This window comes from Borostomias antarcticus, assembly GCF_949987555.1.
Source record: "Borostomias antarcticus genome assembly, chromosome: 5".
In the NCBI taxonomy this organism is placed as follows: Eukaryota; Metazoa; Chordata; class Actinopteri; order Stomiiformes; family Stomiidae; genus Borostomias; species Borostomias antarcticus.
The window spans coordinates 18,591,096-18,603,783 of record NC_140238.1 but is presented as its reverse complement, the minus strand read 5'-3'; the positions used below and the strand labels follow the sequence as shown (position 1 = coordinate 18,603,783).

The 12,688-nt window shown below is 53.3% G+C and overlaps 2 protein-coding genes across 2 annotated transcripts in view; both read left to right on the top strand.

Moving 5' to 3' along the window:
- The window catches only part of LOC311309654 (protein quaking-A-like), a gene marked incomplete at its 3' end in the record, with an annotated part of 62,051 nt that extends 54,436 nt beyond the window's left edge, over positions 1-7,615 (top strand). The window contains exon 5 of the mRNA XM_084438984.1: positions 7,517-7,615. Coding sequence (XP_084295110.1) covers positions 7,517-7,615 — 99 coding nt within the window. The remainder of the gene's footprint in view (positions 1-7,516) is intronic.
- Positions 7,616-12,201: 4,586 nt separating this feature from the next.
- The window catches only part of LOC311309653 (protein quaking-A-like), a gene marked incomplete at its 5' end in the record, with an annotated part of 9,509 nt that continues 9,022 nt past the window's right edge, over positions 12,202-12,688 (top strand). Inside the window, one exon of the mRNA XM_084438983.1 lies at positions 12,202-12,254. Coding sequence (XP_084295109.1) covers positions 12,202-12,254 — 53 coding nt within the window. The remainder of the gene's footprint in view (positions 12,255-12,688) is intronic.

Here is a 12,688-nt window from a genome sequence, read left to right as displayed (position 1 = left end):
GATGCGCGTGCACACACACACACACACACACAAGATGCGCGTGCACACACACACAAGATGCGCGTGCGCACACACACACACAAGATGCGCGTGCGCACACACACTCAAGATGCGCGTGCACACGCACACACACACACAAGATGCGCGTGCACACACACAGACACACTCAAGATGCGCGTGCGCACACCACAGACACTCAAGATGCGCGTGCACACAGACACACTCAAGATGCGCGTGCACACACACACACTCAAGATGCGCATGCACACGCACACACACACTCAAGATGCGCGTGCGCACACACACACACACAAGATGCGCGTGCGCACACACACACACAAGATGCGCGTGCACACGCGCACACACACACTCAAGATGCGCGTGCACACACACAGACACACTCAAGATGCGCGTGCGCACACAGACACACTCAAGATGCGCGTGCGCACACACAGACACACTCAAGATGCGCGTGCGCACACACACAGACACACTCAAGATGCGCGTGCGCACACACACAGACACACTCAAGATGCGCGTGCGCACACACACACACTCAAGATGCGCGTGCACACACACACAGACACTCAAAATGTGCGTGCACACACACACAGACACACTCAAGATGCGTGTGCGCACACACACAAAGACACACTCAAGATGCGCGTGCACACACACAGAAACACTCAAGATGCGTGTGCACACACACACACACACTCAGACTGATGCAGATCCTCCTTTAATATGAGCCTGCCTCTCCTACGAATCTCTGACCCACTCTACTGAGCTGGTCTGCTCTGTTCTGGGATTGTTGCACACACACACACGCACACACACACACACTTAGCCATGACAGAAAATTAATGTCTCCCACTACCCCATCACTCTGACCATCTGCTTCCATTTGACACACGCGTGAGCACACAACACTAACGCACACAAAACTAACACACACAACACTAACACACTCAACACTAACACACACTTTCTATGAAATCATGGGGCACTCGGGTCCAAGGTGCACATTGGCAGATATTTTCATTCCTCAGGGCTAATGACTCCCAGAACACACACGGTCAAACACACACACACACGCATGCATGCATACACCACGTCTCTCACTCAAATAACTAGTCTGGTGTTCCTTAAATAATGATCCACAGGGTCTACTCTAGCTCTGGTTGAATGCTGTGAGGACAGGCTATGAACGAGTGTGTGTGTGTGTGTGTGTGCGCGTGTGCGCGTGTGTGTGCACACGTTCTGGAAGCTGTGTAATACGCAGTGAAGGCCAAATGTGGTGTCACAGATTACTGCCATGGAAACACACACACCCCATCTCGTTAATCGCTGCGGTAACGATGGTCAAGGGAGATGCATCTAAATGGTTGTTCGCTAATTGAATCCAGCAGCTGATGACCATCAGCTCCAGAAACAGTGGACGCACACTAACACACACGCACATATACACACATACACACACACACATATATACACACACAAAGATGGGAAAGGCGGTTACGATACGTACAGTACGTTTCAGTATACTAATTAGCTCCTCATTCTTAAAAATCTGACAAATTGGTTTCCTTTCTAGTGTTGAAGTCTGTAGACTTTTTTTCCCCCCTATAACCATCAGTATAACCACCATACACACACACATGCACACACACATTTTGTGGTGATGGCTAGATGACAGCCTATTTAGATCTACGTCTGATCCTCTGTGTTAAAGGGCTGGGCAGATGTGACAGGGCCCAAGGTGACACTGCGTGCGTGCGTGCGTGTCATTGACAGTGCAGTCTGCTGGACATTGTTAGGGCTATAATGAATGGTCATTGGCTCCATGCCGCTATTTGAAGGGCTTCTGGGTAAATGGTAGACACAATGATGGCCGTCTGAGGCTGTCTATACAGAGACCAAGCCCTAGTCTAGAACCATACCCTAGTCTAGAACTCAGTCCTAGTCTAGAACCAAGATCCAAGTATAGAAACAGCCCTATTCTAGACCATAGCCCTAGTCTAGACCATGTCCTTAGTCTAGACCATATCCCTAGTCTAGGACACAGCTCTAGTCTAGACCATATCCCTAGTCTAGCACACAGCCCTAGTCTAGACCACATCCCTAGTCTAGGACACAGCCCTAGTCTAGACCACATCCCTAGTCTAGGACACAGCCCTAGTCTAGGACACAGCCCTAGTCTAGACCACATCCCTAGTCTAGACTATGTCCCTAGTCTAGACCATGTCCCTAGTCTAGCCATGTCCCTAGTCACGCACACAGCCCTAGTCTAGACCATATCCCTAGTCTAGCACACAGCCCTAGTCTAGACCATATCTTTAGTCTAGACCATATCCCTAGTCTAGACCATGTCCCTAGTCTAGACCATGTCCCTAGTCTAGCACACAGCCCTAGTCTAGGCTAACTAACTTTGAAGAGTTGGAGCTCAAGACTGCCTTTTCCTTGCGTTTTCCTTGCTTTGCTTATTTCCATCCAATCATTATAATTCCTGGCAAGTTATGTTTTCTGTTGTGCCCTAGTGTGTAAGCAGAGAGAGCTGTGTGTGGGCGGGGGGGGGGGGGGGTGGTTCTCTTCACAAAGGGCCTTAATTCAAAGCAGAGGCTTCTGTGTGTGAACCCGTGGACCGACCCCCTCCTACTGCATCAAAGGCCCTGCCAGCCAGACCCAGCTCGCTGCATCGCCAGAGTCGTCTCTGAGGTCGGAACGGAGGCGCGAAATCAAGCCGTTTAGCTCCTCGCTGGCGCCGGGTTTGTTTTATAATGCCCCTTTTTTTGTTTGTTTGTTCGTTTATGCTGTTTGTTTTTCGTGTGTGTTGTTTGTTCTGAGTGTGTCCTGGAGCAGGGGGTGCTAATCCTAATCATCTATTGAAACTGCGAAGGGTCAGAAGTGTGGGTGTGGGGGTGTGGGTGTGGGTGTGTGGGCGGGCTGCTCAGTTGTCATGGTGTGTAGCAGAGTTTGGTTGTTAACGCTTTGTTTCATCTGTGGCGGGTGCTAAGGTGCATGGAAGTCCAGGGAGAAGGAGAGAGAGAGAGAGAGAAGTGCGCCCCCACAAACATTCCGGTGTTGCTCCCTTTTCTCTCTCTCTCTGTCCCTCTCTCTCTGAGTGGACCGTCCTTGCCTGGAACAAAGTGATTGTGTAGCAGCTTGAGCTCAGCAGCCTCCAGCACCATTCGCCACGGCAGGAAAACTATCCTCTCTGTCTCTCTCTCTGTCTCTCTCTCTCTCTCTCTCTCTCTCTTCCCCTCCTCTCCTCCCTAGCCCCTGATTGCGAGGCCAGGTTTCAGACCTCCCTCTCCCTCATGGCTCCCGGAGAAGAGGAGAAGGACAGGGGGAGCATAGGAGGGGAGGAAGGGGGAGGAGGAGAGGAGAGCAGGAGAGGACGAGTGTAAGCGGAGAGGAGAAGAGAGGAGAGCAGGAGGAGGGCAGGCAAGCGGGAGAGGAGGAGGAGGAGGAGGAGGAGAACAGTGTCCCAGCCTGGGAGACAGATGGCCCATAATGCTCGCCAGGCGCTGGTATCCACGGGACATCACACCCGCATGTGCAGCTCTCACCTCCACAGAGTGGGGCTCAACCAGAGAGACAGACGGGCAGGTGGACAGACAGGCAGGCAGGCAGGTGGACACACGCACAACTCCAACTAATTACGTGGGAAGGCAGGCAGACGGACAGGCAGACAGACAGGCAGGCAGACGGACAGGAGGAAGACCTGTTCTGCCAAATCTGTTATCGGTAAACATTGCTCCGTTTCATACTATGTTGTCATTTTCTGCGCATCTAATCGGTTTCTCTCTCCGTCTCTCTCCGTCTCTCTCTCTCTCTCCCTCCCTCTCTCTCCCTCCCTCCATCAGCAGTGTATGACAAATGAGTAGAAAACACCATCTGGTTTGCTCCGTCCATGTGTGCCTCTCCAATTAATGATGTTTACTCTTCTTACATGCATTAAGCTCTGCTGCTATTTCTCTGTTTCTCTTCATCTAGACTTGCCTCAAATCCTCTGCCAAGCATGGGAGTTAGCCGGCTGTCTCTCCCAGGTACAGCTCTGTTTGGAGAGTTGGAGTTCTAGCTTGTAGCTTTAATAATAATAATAATAATAATAATAGATCGGTTTTATATAGCTTTTCTAGATAATCCAAAACGCTTTACATAACACACACAAAACAAACACTCAAACAAGAAAGACAAATAAGCAAAACTACAAAAGGGAAACACATTCTGGCTTGTAGAAAGTGTGTTTCTAAGAGAGTCTCATCGCTGAGGATCTACATTTCCCAGGAGGCCTGCGGTAGGCCTGCGGGGTTTGTGTCAGGTCAGAGCAGCCAGTGCGCAGACGCGCCTGGTCCTCGGGTTAGAAGCCAGATGTCACTCTCACTCAGACTCAGCGCAGCACCACAGGGCCACCAGAAAGGCATTATGGGAAAGCGGAGAGTCCTGAGCGCGGGGCATGTAACCACCCCGTAACATACACACACACACACACACACACACACTACTGGCTGATGTCACAATATTCACTTGACCGTAAAAAGAAGCCAGCTGTATTTTCTCTGTGTGAGTGTGTCTTTGTGAGTGTGTTATTCTGTGTGTTTGTGTCTCTGTGTGTTTGTGTCTCCGTTTGTGTGTGTGTGGGAGAGAGGAAGAGAGAACTGAGTGGAAACGACAAAATCATCTCGTACCTAAGCGCGTTGGGGAGCTCAAACAAGCTTAGGGCCCTTTTAACGGAGTAGATTCTCAAATCCACCTGGCATAGTCTCTCCCAGCCCGGCGCCTAATAAGGTAATCAGACTAATTAAGTGTTTGGATTGGATCATATTAACCTTTTGACTCTTCCTCCTGGGAGGGCAGAACAGGCAGAAACTAGGTAGACCTGCAGGCCTTGAAATCTCACTCCCTCTATCCGTCCTCTGTTCCCATTCCTTCCTGGAGGAAAATTAATCACGTTTCTAATTGGTTGACCTGACTCTAGTGACCCTGCGCGACCTCTGCTGTAGGGGTCGGGACACCAGTGCTGCTGTGACTTTCTCTGCGGCTGGTTTACACCAATCTGAATTCAGCACAGTCGCTGTGATTGGTCCTGCCCCAGGGGAGGTCTAACCCCTGACCTCCCTCCCTCTCTATCTCTCTCTCGCTGTCCCGTCATCCTCATCCCTCTGTTTCTACTGGTTTATCTGTCCTCTCATCCCTGATGACCTCAAGACTTTGTCAGAAACACACACACACACACACAAACTCACTCTGTAGTCTACACCAGACACACAAACTCACTCTGTAGTCTACACCAGACACACACACTCTGTACACTACTACACATACACATACACACTGTTCACCAGACATAAATACACTCTGTAAACCAGACTAGGGTTGCAAAATTCTGGGAATATTCAAAGTTAGAAACCTTCCATGGGAATTAACAGGAATTTATGGGAATTAACAGGAATTAACTGATAATTTTGGGGTTATTTATACCAACTGTATTTACCTTGTCATAAACATACATCAATATAAACATTTTGCTTTGTCATGCAGGCAAACATTTCTAATATATATATATATTAATTAAAATTTTTGCTTAATCTATTTGTGAGTAGAACTTTAATGGATTCTACAGCCCTCTTGTGCAGGATGCTAGGAACTAGCTGTGCATGTGATGGAAGAATGCACTGCACATGTGATAGATGAATGCACAGTACAGGGTTGAAATTCAACTGACTTTGCATTAAATCAGGTTGTTTTAACCAAGATCATGCTGCAAGATCTAGAATTAAGAAACATTTTATGTTTAATCCCCAACTAGGCTACATTTAAGTTCCCTGTTATAGGGGTATGCGGTGGTGTAGTGGTCTAATGCATTGTGTTCCGGTGCAGCTGGTTAGTAGGGGGTAACTGGACACTAGGTCAGGTTCAATTGGCTGCCAAACTGGATGCAAATGGGATAAAATCCTAAAATAAGAACTATATCTTTCATAATATATATTAATCTTTTATAAATGTAAAAGAAAAGAAAAATTCCTGAGCCTAACTTCCCATGGTAAGTTTCCGGACATTTTCCGCCCCTATGCAACCCTACACCAGACACACACACACACACACACACACACTGTTCACCAGACATGCACTACATTCTGTTGGAGAGTGACTTCCTGTGCTAACAAGGACTATTGACATTTTACTCGTTAATTGACCAGAACAAATCAGCATAATTGGAAACCACAGTTTCACTGATTTGACCAGAGAGAACCGATATTCCTGCCAATACCGGTGACTGCTGGTTAGATAGCTGCTCAGATACCATGTGACAGCACCTGTCCCTCAAACCTCACACCTCACCCCCCCTCTGCTTCTCTGTCCCTCACACCTCACCCCCCCTCTCCTTCTCTGTCCCTCACACCTCACCCCCCCTCTCCTTCTCTGTCCCTCACACCTCACCCTCCTTCTCTCTCTCTCTATCTCACTCTGTCTCTACCTCTCTTTACAACAATATAACCAAACATCCAAATGAAATAACGGATTGTCCCCTATAGCCTGGATGCTCATCCCAGCACTGGCAGGGACTTCAAACACGCGGAGGGATGGATGGATAGATGGAGGGATGGATAGATGGAGGGAGGGAGGGATGGATGGATGGATGCAGGTTCACATCCCATCCCGTCCTGCTGGCATCTCTTCCCTCCAGCGGAGGGGAGTGGAAAAAGCACTCCCAGATCCTTACTTATACCTGGGCCACTGATGGGCTGGTTGTCGGCGAAGATGGCAGAATAGAGAGAGACAGACAGAGAGAGAGAGCTGGTGTGAGTGGATGGGAGGGAGGGAGGGAGGGAGGGGGAGGGAGAGAGAGCGAGAGAGAGAGAGAGAGAGATATCACTGCAGAAATGAGCCTGAGCCCAGCGGGGCGGCGCTCCTGTGAAGGCGCCCGGTCGGACCTGGGAGGCCGGCATGTACTGTGATCCGCCCCCGTTTTATTCATCTTGTATCCCTGTGCTCTTTCTCTCCGGGTTTCCATCTGAGTCTTCTTTCCTTAATTGGGCTGCCGTCCCCCTCTTTATCCGAGCGCGGCGCCCGGCGACAGGGAGATATCGGTTCCCTTGCGGCCGCAGTTCATCTTGTCCGCCGCGGTGCCAGGATAACGTCTTTAAAACGCCCATGCATCATTTATAGCGGCGGGCATGTCTTTGTCTGTTTGTTTTGCTGTAGTTTTGCTCTAATGGCGCTTATCTTGGCCAGCGAATGCCACGCGCCCCGGTCCACGGTCCCCTGTTCCCTTGTCTCTTTGTCCGTCTCTCTCTCGCTTTCTCCCTCCCCCCCCCCCCCCCTCTCATCTTATCTCTTTCATAGTTATTCTCTCTGCTGGTTTGAAAAGCGCTGCTATTATCCATTAGAGTGTTCTGGCCCAGAGGCCTCCATCTCTCTGTGAATATCTCAGAGCAGCCTGAGCTTCTACAACAGGGCAGCTTAGTGAAGTTTGGGCACCTCAGTGACGCCCTCCACGTCTCCATATCAGATGGTGGAGCCGGTTCCTGTGGGCGTCAGGGAGTGTCGCGGCGGCCCCCCTCCGACCGAGAGAAGCGCCTCGCTCCAGCAGCAGCGTCCGATCTCCTGACACACGGCAGAGTGAAGTCACAGGGTTTTGGGTCTTGGCTGCTCGCTGGCTCCCCACAGCACCTGTCCCGGCCGGCTCCCGTCTGCTCTTCCGGGCCCCGATCCTCCCTCCCCCAGCGGTGGACAGGTGGTCCTGACCCCGAGAGGTGTTTACCCTGGCCCTGTCCTCTCACTCCCTAATCCCCCCTGGACCACCTCTTGAGACGCAGGCAGGCCCTGCTGAGAGAGGGCCGGAAGCTTGGGCCAGCACGCTAGAACCTGTGGAGCGGGTTCTGGAACCTGTGGAGAGTTCCGGAACCTTAGGCCACTGCCGTGTAATGCCCCGCCCCCATCCCCTTCCCTGCCGTGTAATGCCCCCGCCCCCATCCCCTTCCCTGCCGTGTAATGCCCCCGCCCCCATCCCCTTCCCTGCCGTGTAATGCCCCGCCCCCATCCCCTCCCCGATTCCTCTCATGCGGTGTTCAGACTGTTCACTTGCTCTCTGCCGTCGACCGAGAACGCGTTCCTCCCCTCTCTCCTGAGCAGGAGAACGCGTTCCTCCCCTCTCTCCGGAGCAGGAGAACGCGAGAAGAGACGACCCCTCCCCGCCCCTCCTGACGCGTCCACGCCATTAAGAATCTGGTCACGCGCCCTGAGAGAGAGAGGGAGAAGGGGGGAGAGCCGAAAATGCAACGTCAGGGAAAGATTCATATCGCCATAATAACGTCTCTGTGTGGTATCTTTCATGGGAGCGTCAGCTTTCCTCTCCACTGCTCACCGACCTGGCAGAGGAGGGAGAGAGAGAGAGGGGGGGAGGGAGAGAGAGAGGGAGAGGGGGAGGCGAGCGAGAAAAGGTAGCGCAGACATGCAGACAATCAGACTGGGCGGGGGGGGGGGGGGGGCGGGGAGGGGGGGGGGGCTCGGCTCAGTCAGGTCCGCCGCGGCGTTTGATACGGCAGAACAAAGTCACCCCCGCGACTTTGAGAAACTTCAGCGCGGCAGAGAACTCCCCGGCTGTTTACCATGTCTGCTAATCACTTCCACTGTCCCAAATGAATTCTCTGTTCTCCGAAACGCACAGGGACACACACACACACACACGCTTACGCGTCACGTTCACTCAGTCCTGCACGGCCTACCCTCTCTAATCCACCTGCTCTCCTGGGGTGGGGTAGGGATGGGGGGGGGAGGTGACTGACAGAGGGAGTTTGTGTGTGTGTGTGTGTGTGTGTGTGTGGGGGGGTGTAATCTTTTGCGGTCCTCCAGAGTAGGGCCCGGGCCCCCATGGTCTCTTGTCCAATCTCTGGCTCTTTGAAACTCTCCCTAATCCCTTTACATAGAAAAGAGGAACTGCCTGAAGAGAGAGGGGAAGAGAGAGAGAGGAAGAGAGAGTGAGAGAGAGAGCTAGCTAGCTGGTCACCATGTAGACCCACCTCCCTCCCCTCTCAGGCCCTCTCCACACACACCCGCACACACACACAGCAGTTCATTATCTCTCTCACACACACACACACACACACTCTCTCTGCGATGTGCCGTGGGTAATTATTCACCCCCTCAGTTCGGGCCCCGGCTCGGGGACCGTTGGGTCCAGTTCAGACAGCTGGGGGAGCGCCCCGGGTTCCCTCTCCACACAGACACACACACACACACACACACACACACACACACACACGCGCTCCTTTCATCTCGGCCTCTCTGTCTATCCCAGGCGTTGACACAGGGAAATGGGATTGTGCCCAGCCGAGAGCTGAGGGAGCCGCTAGCCCGGCCGCCTCCGTTCACTGTGTGACGCCTCGGTCTGCCATCCAAACCCAGCAGCCAGGCCCTGCAGTCCACCTAGATTACACCTCTGTTTCTCCCCCCCCCCCCTGTCTTTTCTCTCTCCGCCCCCCCCACTCTCTCTCTCTCTCTCTCTCTCTCTCTCTCTAGCTGAAGCCTCTCCTTGTTGTTTGATGTTTGTTTTGCTCTCTCCATCTCATCCGTTTGTTCAGTCTCACATTGTTCGCATGTCAAAACGTTTTCTGGTAAACACCTCTGTGTGATGGCACTAGCCAGCCATTGCTTTTTAAACAACGACGGACTCCATTTCTGTTCCTAGCTCGATGGTCCTCATGTCCTTGGCTGCCGGTCCAAGGCACGTGTTGGGAGGGGGGGTTCAAAGCAGGGTTAGGGGGCTTAGGGCACCGGGGTGGGATGGACCGGATAGGACTAAAAGTCCGGCTGATTTTAGGGGGGGGGATTCTTATCATCTTTGAGGGTCCGTGCATCGGACGCTAATCCCATCTGCGTTTAAACCCTCCCAAATCACCATCGCAGGACAAATCCCTTCAAGATCTGCCCCCTCCATCGGCAGGCATTAAGGGATCATCTGGATGGAACGATGGATCGTCTGGAGGGAGGGAGGGAGGGAGGGAGGGAGGGAGGGAGGGAGGGAGGGAGGGAGGGAGGGATGGTTCTCTCCTCCTCCGGCTCCAGACAGCTTCCTCTCAGTACACAGTCGGGAGGCGTCGACTCAATCTGAATACCTCCAGTGATTATTAACACGCTGTTTAATCCCGTCCTAACGCCGTCCTGTCGTCCAGCAGTGCGTCTCGCCCCGTGATCAGACGGGGACACGCAGCCTGAGAGGCTCCGCCGAGAGCCGCTGGCGTGCGCGACTGCGCGCTCGTGTGCGTGTATGTTCCCGTACGTGCTTTGTGTGTTTCTCTGAGTTTTCTGTTTGCGTGTGTCTGTGTGTGTGTGTGTGTGTGTGTGTGTGTGTGTCTGTGTGTCTATCAGTTTTTGTGACCTTGATCTGTTTGTGTGTTTGTATCAATCTGAGTTTTTGTGCCTTTCCTGTGTGTGTGTGTGTGTGTGTGTGTGTGTGTGTGTGTGTGTGTGGAGAAGGAAGCGCTTTGTCCGCTTTCAGAGGAGAACAGAGTTGCCGGGGATTGGGTGGTCTCCCGGGATTGCGTGGTCTCTCTCCGGGGATTGCGTGGTCTCTCTCCTGGGAGTAGAAGATGTTTGTTTGTTTTTCCCACCCAAGAAATAGGAAAGAAAATTGCGTTTGAAAATTGGTGCGTGGTTTTGGGGCGGCCAGACGGCAGCCTGCACCCCCTCTGCTCCTTAGGGGCCACGCCTCGATCCTGAGTGAACCCTGCACCCCCCTCCGCTCCTCAGGGGCCACGCCTCGGTCCTGAGTGAACCCTGCACCCCCCTCCGCTCCTCAGGGGCCACGCCTCGGTCCTGAGTGAACCCTGCACCCCCCTCCGCTCCTCAGGGGCCACGCCTCGGTCCTGAGTGAACGCGTGCGTGTTCAGAGACGTTTATCTGGGACTGCTGGCGTAATGGAATGAGTTCTGGGCGTCTGGAATGACAAAAAGCGTTGTGCGCTTCCTGCCTTTTGCTGCACTTTTTAGGGAACTTTGCGAGAAATGTTTTTAGTTACTGTACCTCCCCTCCCCCCCCCCCCGGTGAGTTCTTGATAAGTAGTCTTGGCGGTGCACAGGGAGTAATCATTTTCCACCAGATGTTAGTTTGGGAGGCACCCAAAGGGAGGGAGGAGTGGAGAGGAGGAGGAGGAGGGGGGAGGAGAGAAAAACCAGCTGCCGTACTTGAGCCGCCCCTCCCAGACGTTGCTTAACATGAAGTCATCCCCTCCCTCCCTCCGCCAGCCGCCCCGCGCCTCCTCGCTCTCGTCTCCCGCTCGTCCCTTCGTTCCTCGGTCGCGCGTGCGCCTCCCCCCCCCCCCCCCCCGCCCCGGCTTCCCCGCAGCCCCTCCCGGGCCTGGTATTCTGACGGGCAGACAGACAGTGTCCCACAGTGGGGATTGTTTTCCCTTTTTCTCCGGCTCTCTTTCCCGCTCTTTCGCTCTCTCTTACTCAACACTCTCTCTCTCTCTCTCTCTCTCTCTCCGCCCCCTCCCTTCCCACCCTCTCAGCGGTATGTCAGAAACGGCCGAGAGCTCTCTGCCAGACATGAGCGAGCGCTCCGGCACCAGCAAACATGAGCAAACGCTCTCCCACCAGCAGACATGAGCAAACGCTCTCCCACCAGCAGACATGATCAAACGCTCTCCCACCAGCAGACATGAGCAAACGCTCTCCCACCAGCAGACATGAGCAAACGCTCTCCCCCCAGACCCCCCTCCCCCCAGGCGCCTGCTCTGTTTATCTAAGAGGGGGAGAGGAGGGGGGGTGGGGGTTGGGGAGAGGGAGAGGTGTAGGGGTGAGGAGGAGTGGGGGGGGGAGACAGAGGGGAGAGGGGGGGAGGGTGTGTCTCTATAAATTTGATCACACGCCCGCACACACACTCACACATCTGTTGCTCGGTGTAGCGGTCCACGCCCTGTCTCGGTGGGGGGAACGGCGGTGTTTATTTGTGGAGTGGCTCAAGTCCTCTTCGTTCCAGCGGTATATGTTACCGTCCCAGCAGGGAACCCAGCGAGGCGTAGAGAAGTGTCACACGTTCGCACGAGCCCCGCCCGATCTCCGCCTACTGCCGTCACTCAAACGGTATGCATGAGAGGGAGAGAGGGGGAGAGGGATGAGGAGAGAGAGGGGGAGAGGGAGGGAGAGAGAGGGAGGGGGAGAGGGATTGACAGGGACAGCATGCGTGTGTGGGAAGATGGCGTGCGCGATTGGCGAGGACACTGGTGACCTCATCCGAAGGCCTGTCAGGTAGACCAAGAGATGCCAGCTTCGCCTCACGCACACATCTCAACCCTCCCTCCACACACACACACAGACACACTCTCACACACACACACACACACACACACACACACACACACACACCTCCCCTCCTGACAGCTCTCACCGCTCGGCTGATTTCACAAATAGGCCTCATTGATTGAATGTGATTCCCGTGGATAGAGCAGGTTTATTGAGTGGCTTCTCATTGGTAGACAGGTGTGTGTGTGTGTGTGTGCGCTTGTGTCGGACGGCCGAACACTTCCTCTCGTGGTCCTCCTCTGTTTATAGTCCGGTAGATATTTATCTCACGGTTGCCGCCACCGGTAGCCGTGCTTTCCTCCTCCGACAATAATAATAATAATGATAATAATAATGATGATAATAATAATAATAAGATAATTTGCAGCACACACACACAC